Raw genomic sequence first — 19,114 nt, forward strand, 5'->3', positions numbered from 1 at the left:
TATCGGCATGTAAATCGAGAACCGCTGAACGGACTTTGTCACCTGAAAGGGCAATCGACAGGCATCAAATAGGGCTTTAATTCTATCTATATATTGTATTAAAAGAAATGCACACCCGAGCCACTAGAGGTCGGCAAAAAACCGTCCACATGTGGGCCCTTGGATGTTAAGAGGTCAATGTTTTTAAATATGTTTTTTGTAGCCAAGAGTAAAGACCATAACCCTATCAAAAACAGTAGTCAAATTGCATATTTTCATTTTTACTGATGCTAATTATGCTAATTATCGTAAAAACCGCAAGAGATGACTAAATCCAGATTCAACCCTGCCATTGGAAAGAGGAGCATTTTCCCTATCCATAGATGTATGATTTGGCCATAATAAGGTCAAGGTCAAGTTCAAGGTCAAATATGAATTTATAATTAAAGTCGATTATCATTAATTACTGTATCTACAAATCCTTCTGTTTAATCATCTTCCCGCGGTTCATTTGCTTAGATTTTTTGTACACATGATCTCAATAAGGTGGTGAATGAGCTCAGCATTTTCTCCTACCCGTATCAATTTTTTATCATCATCATCAAAATCATAATTAATCATAATTAATTTATTCATTACAATTTACTCAGCCTAGTAACAGATACAATATTTCTGACACTGGAAATACATACCCCCAGGTCCCTAGATGTTCCTAGATACCAAGAACATGCAAATTGACCTTGCAGAAGTGGAGCAATCTTCCATTTACTTAGGCATGTACCTTTTAGGCGAAAACGGTCTACAGATTAACAGGTTAAAGGTCCCATGTTTTATAGATTGCCTTTTCCAGTGTTTAGCATTGTTTTCTAGCAATGTGGGGTTGTATCAATGGGATCTGTGTCTCTAATTCTCATTTTGGCTTATCAGTCCAGTTCGCGTGTATATTTTCCCTAACAGAGTTGCACTTCCGCGTTCGGTTTGCACGATCTGATTGGCCACTGACGTTTTTTTCAGCGCCAATCGCATTACTCCTAACAATCGCGCCAGCAAGCTGTTACCCTAACCCTAACCTTAACCAACTAACCCTAACCCTAACCCTAACCTTAACCAACTAACCCTAACCCTAACCTTAACCCTAACATTAACCAACTAACCCTAACCCTAACCTTAACCCTAACCTTAACCAACTTCGAAAGAGTTGCCAAGCTTAACCAGTTTGTTAGGAGTAACGTGATTGGCGCTGAAAAAAACGTCAGTGGCCAATCAGATCGCGCAAACCGAACGCGGAAGTGTAACTCCGTTAGGGAAAATATACACGCGTCCAGTTCACATGTCACGAGATCCTCCCCCATTGAACTAAGCCATTCTGAATATCGCATATCTGTGACGTAGAAGAATTCTCATCTGCATAACTTGTAGCGCACACTCAACCATTCGCTCAACAACAGAGCGAGTGGAAATACTGACACTTCCTCAAACGGGTTGACGTGGCGCGGGTGCTGACAGAGAGAGAGCAGAGAACGAGAGGGAGAGAGAGAGATAGAGAGAGAGGGAGAGAGAGGGATACGGAGCATTTACACACACACTCCCGACTGCGTGTGTGTGGGGAAACAATGCTCCGTTCTCTGCTCTCTCTCTGTCGGCACTCGTGTCACGTCAACCTGTTGCAAAATATCATAGCGCAAACGCACACTCTCACGCGTATTCCAATCCGTGCAATAATATTCACAGGGTATATATTGTCATTTGAAACAAGTTACTAATGCATTGTCCCGTGGGATTATTCCCCCACGCTGCGAAATTAATTACCATTGCAGACTGTGGGTGACTGTCACTCAAAGCGATTTGCGAGTATGGGCGGAGCCCAGCTCAAAAGAGCTTGAAATGTTGAAGTGGAAAAATGCAGCTTAGAGTACTTGATTAGAAATACAAAACAATGAATTTTCTTGAAAAAAAACATACAGACATTGCCCAAATAGTGAAAGGAATAGCAAAACATGGGACCTTTAAAACCATCTACGTCGATTCCACTATAGACGTAGCCATTTCTTGCCTTTATACGCTATTATCCCAAAATCAAATCTATATCATAGGTATAATGTTCCATCATGAATGCATGAAGGGGGGGGGGGTCGTTTCTGATTATTTGATTGTCAGTAACGGCATTCGCATTGAACACTAAAAACGCTTATCAGCCCGATCGGTGTAAAAGCATTGCAGGATCAAGCTAAAATTTACGTCAGATCACTCTTACCTGTGATCGGGAGTATTCCAAAAATAATATTCCAATTGTTTGATCGCCATCTGGTATATCCAATGTCCATTTGGCCCACTGCCTAATCCACCACAACATATGGATCGGGGTTATTTGACATGCTTCGATGGAACCGGCAGAACGGCTGCCCTTGCCCGACAAGGAAACATGAAACCGGAGACGCTTGGCCGTCCCACAGAGAAAGATACAAGGGTATAAAGGGTGCTCGATACCGCCGTCTAGCGTGATGCGGCCGGTATTGCACTTTCACATTATCAGGCTGATTCCCCATCTTAACCCCGAGTATGTGTGCCTGTAATGAATAGAAATATTGAATAAAAGAAATAATGATCAAATAACGACTATACTCGTTGTTGGCGTTCAACGATTGGTGCCCAATAATTAGTAAACTCGTTGTTGGCGGGGAATGACATGATTCATGGCCAACCACATATATATACGTGATTCAGCGCCATGCTTAAAGGGCCAACCACGTATATATACGTGGTATACTTGTTTTTGCATTTTAATAACCTACTCAATGTCACGGACTGGCACTGCAGATATACCCTACTCTTGAGATTTGGAAAAGTGCATTACCGGCCAGATCCTGGTAGTGGCTCTGTCTCGATAATGCAGTGTTCCCTGTTACAGACCGGTGTTTTATTTTTTTTATCATGGGTGGACTTTTTTGTTAGCCTAAAGCTATGCCTGTATCCTGTAGCCCGGAAGCGTCTATTCGAATCCCAACCGGTTCATGCTTCCGCGTTCGCGTTTTGCGCTCTGATTGGCCACTGATGTTTCTGGTCGCACCGATCGTGTGACGGCAAGTTCTTTCGCCGGTTAACCTTAGGCACTCTTTCGAAGTTGGTTATGGTTCGAGTTTGGTTTAGAGCAGGGCGATAGAACGCCAGCCCTGATTCCAAACTCTAACCTTAACCAACTTCGAAAGAGTCGCCTAAGCTTAACCAGTGATAAACTAGGCGTTAGGTAGTTTGCTGCTGGTTGAGGCGGAAATGGGCGCATCACACGATTGGGTGCACATGTCACATGACCAGAAACGTCCGTGGCCAATCAGATCGCACCAGAAACGGCAGTGGCCAATCAGATTTGCAAAACGCGAACGTGGAAGCATGTACCGGTTGGGATTCGAATAGACGCAGCCCGGAATACATTTTGCGACGCGGAATTCAGTATGCAGTAAAGGAATATAGCATCAGCCAATGGACATATCGATCTACCAGATGGCTATCAATAACTGGGAAATCCTTTTTGGGATCTAACCGGCCACAGGTAAGAACGATTTCACGTAGATTTCATGCTGATCAGGCCTTGTTATCATAGCCAACCAGCCGATCAGTGAATGAGGCTACAATAACGAATGCCGTTATTGGTAATCAATAATCAGAAATGACGTCCTCCGCCCCCCTTTCATGCATTCATGGTGGAACATGATACCGATCATATGCATTTAGATTTTTATCTCTAGCTTGTGTAGGGCCGAAACGGCAATTGATTTAAGGTTATTAGCTTAGCGCCTTATAACTAGCCTTGCAGGAATTATACCAGACCAATCCCATATAACGCTCATATTCATCACCCTATAAAATGGGAACGTATTGATGAAAAAAAAATTTCTTTAAGGCATATTGAAGGGAAGGTTTATAGTGTCAATTGACAATGAGAATGGACATATAGCAATAATTTTAAATATAGATTTAGCTTTACAAACACCCTCACGCATAGTTAAACCATGTTATGATAAGCTGGCCTTATAGAGTGGGCCCGTCTAATCCCTGTGGCCGTCAATGTGTTAACACAATGGCGCCCAAGGACGTATATATCCGTGTTTCGATTCCAACGGTTGTGGACAGAGGCACGGATAAATCCGTGGCAAGTTGTTATTGCTTTTATTCCATTTTAATAACCTATATTCAAGGTCGCCGAGCGGCACTGCAGATCTACCCTACTCTATGAATTCGAGAAGGTGCAATACCGGCCAGATCCTCTTAGGGGCGCTATCGCGATAATGCAGTGTTCCCTGTGGCCGAACGGTGGACTCCTTTTTTTGACTTTCAATGGAGTTTTATGTTAGCTCGATTCTGTATCTGCAGCCTGTAGCTTGGATTACGTTTTTGCATAGCAGATTTCACCATGCAATAAGGGGATTTATCATCAGCCAATGGACATATCGATCTACCAGATGGCGATCGATAACAGGGAAATGCTCAGGGGGATCCCACCGGACCACGGTAAGATCTTTTTCACGTAAAGTACATCCCGATCGGGCCTTGTTTTGATAGCCATCCAGGCGTTCGGCCTATGAGGCTAACGCGGTTATTGATAATCAATAATCAGAAACAACGTCGTCGTCCCCCCCTTTCATGCATACATGCGTCAGGAACGTACCGATCATATGCAGTTTGAGTTTTAACTGGAGCGTATCTATAACCGAAATGCCATTGGATTTAACGTTATTAGCTATTAGCCCATTATCTTGGCTTCCAGGAAATATACTAGACCAAATCCGGTATTATGCTTATATTCACGGCGCTATAAAATGAGAACGTATTGATGACATTTTTTTTTCTTTAAGCCATTTTGAAGGGACGGTTTATGGTCTCAATTCACAATGCGAATGGACAGATAGCAATACTATAAAGTATAGATTTAGCTCTACAAACAGCCCCACGTATGTTTACATTTCCCGGTCCTCTTGAGATTAATTAGACTCATCCCAGTGGCCGCGAAAGTGTTAATGTTATTAAATTATTATATTTCAACAAGAACAACAATAACAACAACAATAACAACAACAACATAACAAACAATATTTTTTATCAGATGTGTAGGGTGTTTTGACTTTAAAGCAGCTAAGAAGAGCTCTAGTATCTGAAAAGCTCTGGTTCATGTTTGAATTTGTGTTTTGAGTGAAGCCAGGAAACCAAACCAGTGGTACAGACATGTATGAGAGTATTGTAGTGAATTCATGGGGCAGTCGCCCCGACTACAGACGACACCCAGGGTCTCATTCACCAACATTGTCATAAGATTTATCTTACGACAACCACCTTGGAAGCTCCTAAGAGAAAGTCGCCGACAATTACACCCGGATTCACCAACGCGTGGAGAGGCTGTCTTAACTCATAGGTTTCACTTTCTCCCATGTTATCTCCTCAGATGAGGGTTCCTGAGACAGAATTGTATGAAGTGTATGATGATGTGGGGGTTCTTGACAAGTATAGCCATGACTCAACAACCATGTCAGAAAATAAACAAATAAATAAAAACTAAACCGATCGCCGCGGATACAGCTGTAGTAGAATATACTAGTATAAATATATATATATATTATATCTTATTTATTGTTGGTTTTATTTAATTATTACATTGATTGCGCACATCTAAGAGGCGAGCCAGTGTAGAAACGGCTTGATTGTGTTGAGCATATTGTATTGGTGGACAAAGTCATGTGTCTGCTCCTGTATGACATCACAGTGTGCATGTGTTACAGGTCTCAGGTGTGAGACCAGGGCCCTATTCCCCGTACCTGGTTCAACTAAGTCGATCAAGAGTCCCATTATCCAGATTAAATTAACCCGATGTTTGAATCCCGGATTTTCCTGTTCCTCGAACGCTGATTCAGTCTCGTTCATTTGAACCAGACTTGAGACTCAGGATAATTGCGCGCGGCCGCTTCAGCTGAAAAGACAGCAGGTGTCGATCGCAGAAATCCTGATTTTCTAACGGCATTGATTGATTGATTGATTTAAAACTTTATTAACAGATTGCAGAATGGGTACAATGCAGTACGGCTCAATAGCCTCGCAGACAAGTTAAATGCATAATCTATAGGCTAATTTTAAGTCCCTCATTACCCCAATCAATCAGATTATATTTCTTTAAACGTGCCTGCTGGCAGTAGGCTTATGGATTGAATAATCAAATGAGATCTTGCTAGCGAAAATAATTAGTTCACCTCTTTCAGAATAAGGATACGGCTCTCTTATCCATTGATGGATGTATGGTGGATGTTTTATTTATCTGGCACCGTGGTCTGATGGTTGGTCCTTATGCCTTTCACGCGGACGACCCGCGTTCGAATCCCCCTTTTTCTATGCCATAGTTTCGAACTAGGGTCGTCCGCTTGACAGGAGTGAGCACTAGCCGTTGCACCACTGTGCCAGACGGGATATATCCATTGTGTATCCGTCAATGGACAAGAGACCCGTGTTTCGAATATTTTTCTTTTGAATGAAGTTTTATCTCTTTATTCTCAAATGCATTAATGTGACGTCAACGGCTCATTCAATTGCTCAAATCCGTCAAACAGCGCATCTCATTCTCATCAGACATTTTAATCCCAGTTACAATATCACAATAACATGTGAGTGATGATACAATTCAACAATCCTCAGATTCCTCGTAATTCATAATCCACAAAGACCACAATCCACGCATAGACACTTCAATTTTATGCTTGAATGAAACACAATCCGGGCGCTCTGTTAAGCAAATCTACAGCGGAGAATATATGAAACTAATCAGAGCCAAACGGCCGATAGGTTTCATTCATTAAAAATATCCCCGCGGGATTCACATTTGCAATGCGCCGTTATTAAAATAACCACATGCAGCGTGTATCGCGACTCCGAGCGCCGTATATGACGTGCATTATTTTATTTAGGACAAAGTAAATCTATAGGCTGAATATGATTTATTATCAGCATTTAGTTCTATTATTATACATTTCAAAAGCCCCCTCTAGGAAAACGAAGCACAAAAACATAATTCAGAATGGTATAATGGGATCTAGACTGTGAGAAATATTTCAGGAAGCGAGCTGGCATTTCTTTGCGAGGGCGTGGCCATGCAGGTTATCCAGCTAACTGAACTTAACCCTGCTCCGGACCAGGTTCAAACTTTCTGATCTGTTACCATCGTGATTTAGAAAATCCGACTTCGGGGAACAGAAAGGTCTGGCTTAAGTCAAGCTATGCTGGAAATTATCCGGCTAACTCAGTTAGCCAGGTACGGGGAATGGGGCCCTGAACAGATAGGATTCTGTTTGTAAACAGATGAAATAAGGAGACAGAATATTGTTATTGTTTCCCATTGGCTTCCTGTCACAGAATGCATTTATTAAAATACATCTGAATCCAACTCTTTTGGTATAGATATCTCAATTAAATAAAGAACAATTGCAAATATATATAACATATATATATTTAACCGTATCACTCATTGTAAATGAATGAGGCAAATGAAGAAACAGTATAGCAAACAATAGAGGCATCAGGTAATTATACCCCAATAACATTTGTAAATATATATAACATATATATTTAACCTTATAACTAATTTTAAATGAATGAGGCAAATGAAGAAACAGTAAATATATATAACATATATATATATATATATATATATATATATATATATATAATCATCTAACTTATTGTAAATGAATAAGGCAAAAAGTATAGAAAATAATATTCCTCTAACTGTACCAAACGAGCAGCTATGACATTCGTTTACACCTGTCCTGCGTGCACAATAACACTGTTAGCAGCTAGCTAGGTGACTGCCACATTTTCCTCATATACAGACATCTGTTACGAAATTATACAATAAACAATGTCCACATCCATATCATCGCTCCACATACACTGTGAATGTTTCGAGTGCCTATCTCATGTCACTGACCTGTTTGTAAACAGACGAAATAAGGAGACAGAAGATTGTTATTGTTTCCCATTGGCTTCCTGCCACACGCGCAGAAGTAAGGTACAGCTCCGCTGTGGCTCAACACTCCACTGCCATCTGCTGGCCAAACTAAATAGTCCCTCAAAGGTTAATCACAGCATAGTGCATAATTATGTATTCTAAACAAATAAAAACACTAATAAAAACACTGTGACCACATACAGTCTATGTGTGTCACACATGTGTACAACAGACGAGGTGTTTGATATAAAAGAGCATGCGCACTAATAACCGGTCTCTTAGCCCAGACCAAACTCAGTCCATGTGGTCATGTCTTTTTCTTTATCGAATGCTAACTACTTTGGTTGACTGCACATGTGGAGACTTCTGCTGACAAAAATGTCTCACGCAACAGGTTATGGGCCCAGTCAAAGTGGCCAAAGGTGGTTTAAATTGTTATTCGACGGCGATGAGAAAAACTTCTAGTTATGGGAGACACGGTTTTTGGCGCACATTGAACTGCGTGGGCTCAGTGGAATTATCCTGGAAGAGCCGGAGATTCACCATGACGACGAAGAAGCACTTGATGAAGACGCAGCAAAGAATGCAGAAGCATATGCTGAATTAGTGCAGTGTCTGGATAATAAAAGTTTATCTCTAGTAATGAGAGACGCGACACGGGATGGAAGAAGAGCATTGACGATACTCCGTGAGCACTACGCAGGCAGGGACAAACCACGTGTCGTGAGTCTGTACTGTGAACTCTCCTCCCTCCACAAAGCAAGCAACGAGATGGTCACTGACTACGTTATTCGAGCAGAGACTATATTCACGTCTTTGAGAAGGGCCGAAGAAAATATCAGTGACGGGTTGCAGATTGCCATGGTGTTGAAGGGGTTACCGGACTCATTCAAACCGTTTGTCGTGCACGTCACCCAGACCGATGGCCCTCTAACGTTTGTGGAGTTTAGAACCAAACTCCGAAGTTATGAGAGTACTGATAAATACAGGACGAGGGACGTGGACGAAGACAACGTCATGAGGACCAGCAGGGCAACGTCGAGGACACGAGGACATGGACGGGAGAAGAAGATGGACCTAGCCGACGTTGAATGCTACACGTGCAGCAAGAAGGGGCATATGGCCCGGACATGCCCTAACGAGCCCCGAGCTAGGCGAGAGGAGAGACGATGGGACACGCCACACCGAGGAAGGGGGCGAGGCCAAGGGCGATACCGCGACCAGGTAAAGAAGGCTGACGGCGGCACGGAGGATGACACCACTGCGTCATTCTTTTTCAAGATAAGTGACTGTCAGACTGGAAATAAGAAAGGTCTTATGGTCGACTGTGGCGCCACGACCCACATGATTAATGACCGTGCTAAGTTCAAGACAGTCGATAAGGACTTTCGACCGGAGGACCACGTGATAGAGCTGGCTGATGGGACAAAAGCGACCGGGATGGCGAAGATGAGGGGAGACGCCGAAGTGACTTTACTCGACAGCGAGGGACGGCGAGTGAAGACGAGGCTCAAAGGAGCACTTTACATCCCATCTTTCCCACAAGAAATGTTTTCTGTGGGGCGGCTACGTGGCGTAGTGGGCAAGGCGCTCGCCACGAATGCGGAGACGCTGGGCTCGCCTGTTCGAGCCCAGCGCTCCACATTGCTTTCAGTTTAGCTGGTCGTTCATACTAATACACATTGGCCGTATTAGGGGGTGGGAAACTGATGGGTGGGGATCGGGCGTTGTGGACAGCGACTCCTACAGGTCGGTTGGTGCGCCTAAACAGTAGAATCAGGAAGTGTCGGGGGCAGCGTGAGCCTCCCACGCGTTACTCCTCGCCACTGAGAGATCGAGCTGCGCAGGTGAAAAGATGCGACTGCTGTTACCTCAAGTACCGGAGGGGACTTGTGCTATGTATGACTTAGTCCACATTGCAGCCGGCTTGTGGGAGGCAAGAAACAGCGTTCGTGACAGGGGAGGGTTGAATTGGATGATACGAAATTGGGATGGGAGAAAATATATAGAAAATGGGAGAAAAAGTGGATAAAAAAAAAAAAAAAAAATTCTGTGAAAGCGGCAACATCTAGTGGAGCTGTGGTTCATTTCAAAGATGGTGATGACTGGCTGGTTCATCACGATGGTACCAAATTCAAAATGGATGTGTATGGTAGGCTATATTACCTTAGTACAGTAGATGATGAAGATACTGATGAACGCATATTTACAACCTCTCCTCTCCTCTCCTCTCCTCTCTTCTCTTCTCTGTATAGATGAAGATGTAGCAGTACTGTCTATCTGTATGTCATGTATGTCATAAATGTCACTATGAATTGAAAATGAGGGACCCTGATGTAAACAAGACGAAAGTCTTTCTCTTTTATTTCGTGACCTCTTTTTAATCTTAACACTTTGTTTGCCGTTCACGTAGATTTACGTTTTTGTGGCCCAACCATTGAGTGCCGGAAACGTAGATCTAAGTTTCTGTTTCGCTATTTCTTTTATTCGCTATTGCCATTCATAATCCATCGAGGCACCTTGTGCATGCTGTACTGAATGTGTCTGAGATCGCAGACGGTCAATACCGGCACCTACCGCCTAGCGGCCGCTATTGCACTTCAATTGAAACGATGTCATTTCTTTTCTCTACCGAGCTGCGGCGTGGGCAAGGACGCGGGAAGTTGGTCAGGCTTGGGGGTGCGGGAGTCGGAGATAAATAATAATAATAACGTCATATTAAATGCATGCGCGAAGCGCATCATTCGTGATTTTCCATTCATTTGAAAGATCAATATTTTACACTACAACAGACAAACTTGAACACCAACATGGACAGTTCACACACGAAATGCAGCAGTTTTGTCGCAACAACAATCGCTGTCCGTGGTGCTGAAACATTAACCAAGTGAGCACGGCGCACTGGGCAGGCCGCAGGAGCAATAATAAACACACATTACCTATTCCGAAGACAGTAAAACACCGAAGGTGGTCTTGCGTTCAGGAGTGGTGGAAATAAACTCCTTCATGACAACATGAATGTCCAGTGAGTCCAGAATATCCTGATGCATATGCTGCTGCTGCAGCAAGTCCAGGTTATTATTATTAAAGAAATCAGATGAGACATTTCTTTTCTGAGACACAAGTAAACACACTCTCCACTTCAGTCCATCCTAGAGGCTAATCTCTCCTGTGACAAAATGGCATCCAATGTAATAAAAAAAGTCAACCAAAGAACTCGATTCTTGTACCGGATCTCCTCTCTGGTAAACAGGAATACCCTGAAGACTCTGGCAGGAGCACTCATTCAAGGGTACTACGACTATGCTTGCACCTCATGGTACCAAAGCACCTCAAAGGCGCTAAAAACAAAATTACAAACATCTCAAAACAAACTGGTCAGACTACTGCTTGACCTTACTCCTAGAACCCACCTCACCCCTGCCCACTTTGACAACCTAGGATGGCTTAGAGTAGACGACAGAGTACAGCAACTTGCAATGGGCCTGGTCTACAAGATACACTACACGACCAAGGTACCCATGTACATGTCAAAATACTTCCCAAAGGTCAGTGAATACCACGATCACAACACCAGAGGGAGCTCCACAAATCATGTTAAACCCAGATTCGGCTCAAATAAGGGACTAAACACGTTTCGCAATTATGCCACATCAATGTGGAACGCCCTACCCAAAGCTGTAAAGGAATGTGGATCACTACCCACTTTCAAAACCAATCTCAAGGGACACCTACGGGAGACTGCAATTCAAAACTGGCCCCTGTAAATATCCTAACCCAACCCCCTCCAATGTACAGTCATTTACCTAGTATGGTTTTGTCAATAGTCCAATGTACAATTTTGCTTGTTTGTACAGTGTCTCCCCCCCCCCCCCCCCAATGTACAGTTTTGCTTGTTTATACAGTGTTCCCCCCCCCCCCCCCCCAACCACCTCCAATGTAAATTACCCAGTATGGTTGTCAATATCCCAATGTACCCAACCCCCCCCCACACAACCCCACCCAACCTCCTCCAATGTACAGTTTCTACGTCAAATGTATATACTCCCTTTTCTTGACTCCTTTTGTATCACAAACAGTACTGTATTTGCAAATCTGGTATGTCATAAATGTATAGATGTAGCAGTACTGACTATCTGTATGTCATGTATGTCATATATGTCCTGATGAATTGAAAATGGGGGACCCTGATGTAAACAAGACAAAAGTCTTTCTCTGGTCTGCATCCCCTTAACAATTGTGTGTATTGAGCTGTACTGTATTGTACCCATTCTGCAATCTGTTAATAAAGTTTTCAATCAATCAATCAATCAATCAATCAGTCAGTCCTCCCTCTCTGCAATTCGTTCCCGCATACAACATCGCCGACAGATATATTCCTTTACTGTGAATTGTCCCAAAACAAAAACTATTCCAGGCCGCTATTTATTTTACCAACGGATTTCCAGTTCCGCGTTGACGCTTCTAGGCCGCGTCTATTCGAATCCCAACTGGTTCATGAGTCGGCTACACGCTGCTTTAATAACACTGCATTATCGAGACAGCGCCCCTATGGATCTGGCAATGAATTCCAAGAATAGGGTAAATCTGCAGTGCCGCGCTCCGCTCTATGACATTGAGTAGCGTCGGTATTCCAATGGAATAAAGGCCAAAACTACCTTGCAGTTGCAGTTACACTCCCCGCCAGCAGGGGGTGCTGGAGCACCCGTCGCACCCCCACTTCCCGCGCCACTGGGCGTGGGGGCGGGTTCTAAACACTCCGGCAAAACAAGCGCTTGTAGGGATGGCTTGGACAACTGACCCCGCCCGCCCGTTCATGTGCAATGCCGGATAACGTTAACGATAACGGATCGCTGTGGATATCTGGAATGGCGATCAGATAATTGGATTATTCTTTTTGCATTACATCAGAGACAAGGTAAAGACTCTATATTACCGATCTTGCGTTGATCTGATATTTTTTTTCCCGAGAACGAAACGTGTCTGTGTTTTATGTGTGTGGGCCGTGTCCCGTTGGTCACATCACGGCACTGATGGGCGCCCCGCTGCAAGCCCCCTTTCATCCGTGCATGATGAAAGATAATACCGATAATCTTGCGTTGATTTCAGATTGATTGTTGATCCAAGCGAGGAATGGCAACGTGATAAGTGAATTCCAATAAAATGCTGTTTTCGCGTCTTTTCCTTGGATTACTCAGAATCACTCAAACTATACTCATATTCACCACCGTATAAAACGGAAATGTACAGATGAAAAAAAATTCTGTTTTTTGCATGTTGACTGGAAGAAACTCACTGAGAATCGAAAACGTTATTAGATCCATAGCTATAATATTTAATATAGTTTTTAGCACTGCAAACACAGCATTATCTTCATTGAATAGAACGCTGGCACTGACGGCCCACAGCGCCCTCTGCTGCATGGCACTCAAAGTGTTAACTGGCGCAACAGTGTCCAGTGCTCTGCTTAAGTTACTATTAAATGCATCAATCATTTTGTTTACAGAGTAGTGTATATTACAAGGATTAAATGAGTTTGCAAGTTCAGAGAATTTTGTTTCACTGTGGTATCTAAATACCTTTTTTGAATAGTAAATAATTTTTTGTTACTAGGTGTACCTAATCGAGCATCAAAGAATACACAGTAATGATCAGAAACAGTAATGTCAGACACTAAAACATTCTCAATATTGATCCCTTGTGATATTACCAAATCAAGTGTGTTACCCAACTGGTGGGTATAGCTTCTACAACATATTGCGTTAATCCTAGGTTGCCTAAGAGATTCACAAACTCCATAGCCTATGAGTCAGTAGGCCTACTGTTAAATAACGTGAATATTCTAAGGCTGTCAAAGTTAACGCGGTATTAATCTCATTGGTACTATGTTTGTTTCTGACTCAAAGTGTGTCTGTGTGAGAGAGAGAGAGAGAGAGAGAGAGGGGGGGGGGTGAGTACTCAGCCCTTGTGTGGGTGAATGTAACAAGTTCCTAACGTTTTCTTTCCCCTATTAATTCATGCACACTTTATTCATTGTTTTAAATTATTATTTTCTTTTAAGTTATTTTGTGCAAAACTCTGTTTCGAATTTGATGCAAATTTGCAATGCATGAGGGTCATCCTTTTGTGTTAAATGGCTGCATAAAGCAAACATTTGTTGACTCTCATGTTGATAAGAGTATTAAAACGTGGAACTTCGAAGATCCGTTTAACTTAAGGTAGATCAAAAAAAAATTAAACATGCGATTAATTTGCGATTAATCGCAAGTTAACTATGGACAATCATGTGATTAATCAGATTAAATATTTTAATCGATTGACAGCACTAGAATATTCATATCTCCACTAAGGATTATTCTGTCATAATTCGTAAGAATAGTGGACAATAGCTCAGAGAATTCAGAAATAAATACTGAGGATTTCTTGGGTGGTCAATACATTGTTAAAACAAGCCCATTTGAATTAGCTTTCAACACAATGGCGAGGTATTCAAAAGATAAAAATGTACCCAGATCAATCTCCAAACAGCAAAACTGATCAGAAAAGATAGTGGCAATACCACCACCTCTTTTATCCTGTCTTACTGATTGAAAGGATTTATAGTTTGGAGGACACATTTCAACAAGAGTTGCAGTACCATCGTTCTTGAGCCAGGTTTCAACAAGAAATTAAAAATGCAACTTCTTTTCCAGAATGAGATCATTAATTAATCTAGTAGAGTGTTAGCAAAAGTAAAACAAGTCAGTGGTTTTCAGAAGGATGGATTTCCTCCCTCGCAACTTTCAAACATCTTTCAAGTCTCATGGAGTATTGTACACCCCTTTTCAACATAAATGGCAGAGTGAGGCATACACTATACCTACTGTACGAACACAACATTTGTTTAAGACGGGTACATCTACAGTAATGATGAGAGGACAAAATTAGACTGGTATGGTATTTTAAGCACCATTGTTTCTTAGAGAGTTGCCTCTGAGGAGAAACTGCAGTGGTATTCTGCTCAGTATGTTTCTTATAGAGAGTTACCTCTGAGGAGAAACTGCAGTGGTATTCTGCTCAGTATGTTTCTTATAGAGAGTTACCTCTGAGGAGAAACTGCAGTGGTATTCTGCTCAGTATGTTTCTTATAGAGAGTTACCTCTGAGGAGAAACTGCAGTGGTATTCTGCTCAGTATGCCAGATCCTCCATGCCGGCGGACTATGGTGGTATCATCGTATCGCAGGTCCACATCAGTCTTGGGGAGGTCGAATACCACCAGCTGAACTGCATACGCTCCGTATCTGTGGATGCGTTCGTACATCAGAGTGCAGTTGTTCTGGTCAAAGGAAAGAGACAATACAAGTTATTTTTAATGCAATAGTTTGAAAAGCGTTTGAGAAGGGCTCTGAGAAATGGTTGAGGAGATTAAGCTATTATCGTGACATGCAACATCACCAGCCCAACCTCTTAAACATTGGACGGCCTGATGGCACTCACGCTTACTCGCTACATTTTGCGCTCGTCTACCGGCTCCAGGCTGCATTTTTCCCTGATCATGCAATACACTGTTCAAAAGTTGAATTTGCCACCTTTCGATCGCCACCACACTCAACCAATTGCGTGCCTCGGGTCTCGAGTTACAAGACAATATATCTGGCGAGTGTCATTTTACAGGCCGCTCTGTCAAGTGACCACGTCCGGTCCTGACTCCTGAACTGACCAATCACTGCTGATGGCGAAAATGATTGATCACCGTTGTAGCCAAGGAGCGTCTGCTCCGAAAGCGATCCCAGACGGGCAGGTGAGTGTGGATGAAGGTGGGGGAAGGTGGGGAAAGTTGACGAAGAAGTCCTTTGTCCTGACTCAAGCGTCAGAATGAATGGAAGTGGACGGTCATTTTGGATAATCACGCTGTATTTTTACCGGTACACACATTTACAAAAACACTAATTTTCCGTGGGATTTAAAAATAACTGTTGACCTGTACTACATACATGGTAAAGGGTAAATGTTAAAATGGTCAAATGGTCAAATGGTAAATGGTAAATGGTAAATGGTAAAATGGTAAAATGGTAAATGTTACTACATAAGACTTTAGTGTTTTCCAGCTCCTACTTCTATGCTGGAACTTAAAAACAGGCATCTGGCAACCACTAAACAGAAATGTGAGAACACACAACTTTTACTTCAGTGTGTTCAAACCTCTGTTACTCTATTTCATTATGCAGTCGTCAAAAAACAAACTAAAATGGCCCATTTTTGCCCGATGCTTATCTTGGTGTGTTCCTTTAAAGTCTTGTCATTTCAAATGCAATTGGGCAAAGGTGTACCATGAGAGGTTAATCAAATTAAGAAATCATTGATTGATTGATACATTTTGTGAAACCTCATTATTAAACTGACATTTATGAGGGTGACGCCAGGTGGGGGATTACAGTCAATACACTCCCTGTATGCATTGGAAGTAGCAAATCGGCACTTGACTTGGTCCCCATCTGGATCAAAGGCCAACAGCTGGTATGTCCTGGGACAGTTCCTAGGAATCCTGGGCAAGATGAAGATTGGAGAAATTACGAGAAGTTTTTCAGTTTAAAGCATCAATTTAAAGATATGGAACTTTTTCTAAATGAATATTTTGTTTGAACTCTGCCACCAATATACCACGAGATGTTGGCACTGATGAGTATAGGGAAAGGTGGTAGAGTTTCAGTAACTCATAGTGAAATGTGATAGTTTCAGTAACCTGTAGTGAAATGTGAGTTTCAGTAACCTGTAGTGAAATGTGATAGTTTCAGTAACCTGTAATGAAATGTGATAGTTTCAGTAACCTATAGTGAAATGTGATAGTTTCAGTAACCCGTAGTGAAATGTGATAGTTTCAGTAACCCGTAGTGAAATGTGAGTTTCAGTAACCCTAGTGAAATGTGAGTTTCAGTAACCATAGTGAAATGTTGAGTTTCAGTAACTTGTAGTGAAATGTGATAGAGTTTCAGTAACCTGTAGTGAAATGTGATAGAGTTTCAGTAACCTGTAGTGAAATGTGAGTTTCAGTAACCCGTCGTGAAATGTGATAGTTTCAGAAACCCATAGTGAAATGTGAGTTTCAGTAACCGTAGTGAAATGTGAGTTTCAGTAACCTATAGTGAAATGTGAGTTTCAGTAACCCGTAGTGAAATGTGAGTTTCAGTAACCTGTAGTGAAATGTGATAGTTTCAGAAACCTGTAGTGAAATGTGAGTTTCAGTAATCATAGCGAAATGTGAGTTTCAGTAACTTGTAGTGCTCCAGTAGCGACTCAGCGATTGCCTTCTGAAGTGTTCTGCTGGGAACAGGTGTCCAGCCAATCAGCGACAACTTCCATTGATATTTTTGTGGCAGACTTCAAATAAAATATTAGTTAGAGAAAAGTTGCGCATGTCACCTTTAAGATGATAAATGGACTGCATTTATATAGCACATTTGAATGAATCTTCCAACTCCCCAAAGCTCTTTGCAATGCCTCACATTCACCCATACACACAACAACGGCGAAGGCAGCCATGCAAGTGTCTTGCTCAAGGACACTTTGACATGAAGTCAAGAGGAGCCGGAATCGAACCGGAAACTTTCAGATTATCAATGAATGAATGAATGAATGAAAACTTTATTTAACAGATTGCAGAATGGGTACAATACAGTACGGCTCAATACATACAATTGTTAAGGGGATGCAGACCTGAGAAAGACGTTTGTCTTGTTTCCATCAGGGTCCCCCATTTTCAATTCATATAGACATATATGACATACATGACATACAGATAGTCAGTACTGCTACATCTATACATTTATGACATACCAGATTTGCAAATACAGTACTGTTTGTGATACAGAAGGAGTCAAGAAAAGGGAGTATATACATTTGACGTAGAAACTGTACATTGGAGGAGGTTGGGTGGGGGGGGTTGGGTACATTGGGATATTGACAACCATACTGGGTAATTTACATTGGAGGTGGTTGGGGGGGGGGGGGGGGGGGGCCGGGGGGCACACTGTATAAACAAGTAACACTGAACATTGAGGGGGGGGGGGAGGAGACACTGTACAAACAAACACAATTGTACATTGAACTATTGACAAAACCATACTAGGTAAATGACTGTACATTGGAGGGGGTTGGGTTAGGATATTTACAGGGGCCAGTGTTGAATTGCAGTCTCCCGTAGGTGTCCCTTGAGAGAGGTTTTGAAAGTGGGTAGTGATCCACATTCCTTTACAGCTTTGGGTAGGGCGTTCCACATTGATGTGGCATAATTGCGAAACGTGTTTAGTCCCTTATTTGAGCCGAATCTGGGTTTAACATGATTTGTGGAGCTCCCTCTGGTGTTGTGATCGTGGTATTCACTGACCTTTGGGAAGTATTTTGACATGTACATGGGTACCTTGGTCGTGTAGTGTATCTTGTAGACCAGGCCCATTGCAAGTTGTTGTACTCTGTCGTCTACTCTAAGCCATCCTAGGTTGTCAAAGTGGGCAGGGGTGAGGTGGGTTCTAGGAGTAAGGTCAAGCAGTAGTCTGACCAGTTTGTTTTGAGATGTTTGTAATTTTGTTTTTAGCGCCTTTGAGGTGCTTTGGTACCATGAGGTGCAAGCATAGTCGTAGTACCCCTGAATGAGTGCTCCTGCCAGAGTCTTCAGGGTGTTCTTGTTTACCAGAGAGGAGATCCGGTACAAGAATCGAGTTCGTTGGTTGACTTTTTTTATTACATTGGATGCCATTTTGTCACAGGAGAGATTAGCCTCTAGGATGGAACCCAGGTAGGTAATTTCATCTTTCCTTGTGACAATATTGTCACCCACTGTAACTGAGAAGCCGTCGGTCTTGCTGAGTTTGTTATTTGAACCGAAGAGAATGGACTCTGTTTTGCCCATGTGTAATGATAGTTTGTTATCAGCGAGCCATATGCAGATTCTGCCTAGTTCCGAGCTGAGGGTTTTTTCAACCTGTAACTTGTTCTTGTCAGAGACCAGCAGGGCTGAGTCGTCCGCAAACAGGAACAAGTTGCAGTCACAAGCTGACGACATGTCATTTGCATAAATTAGGAACAGTAGCGGTCCTAGTATGCTTCCTTGTGGAACACCACAGCTCACTGTGAGGGGGGGGGATAGGGTACCGTTTACCTCCACCATCTGTTCCCTC

At 42.5% G+C, this 19,114-nt stretch overlaps 1 protein-coding gene across 1 annotated transcript in view; it reads right to left on the minus strand.

The window, feature by feature from the left end:
- LOC311233436 (uncharacterized protein) overlaps positions 1-19,114 on the minus strand; it is a gene marked incomplete at both ends in the record, with an annotated part of 36,444 nt that overhangs the window by 16,482 nt on the left and 848 nt on the right. Inside the window, 2 exons of the mRNA XM_084320404.1 lie at positions 15,099-15,276; positions 16,344-16,485. Coding sequence (XP_084176530.1) covers positions 15,099-15,276; positions 16,344-16,485 — 320 coding nt within the window. The remainder of the gene's footprint in view (positions 1-15,098; positions 15,277-16,343; positions 16,486-19,114) is intronic.

The sequence above is a fragment of the Notolepis coatsorum genome, assembly GCF_963971535.1.
Source record: "Notolepis coatsorum genome assembly, chromosome: 8".
Taxonomy (NCBI): Eukaryota; Metazoa; Chordata; class Actinopteri; order Aulopiformes; family Paralepididae; genus Notolepis; species Notolepis coatsorum.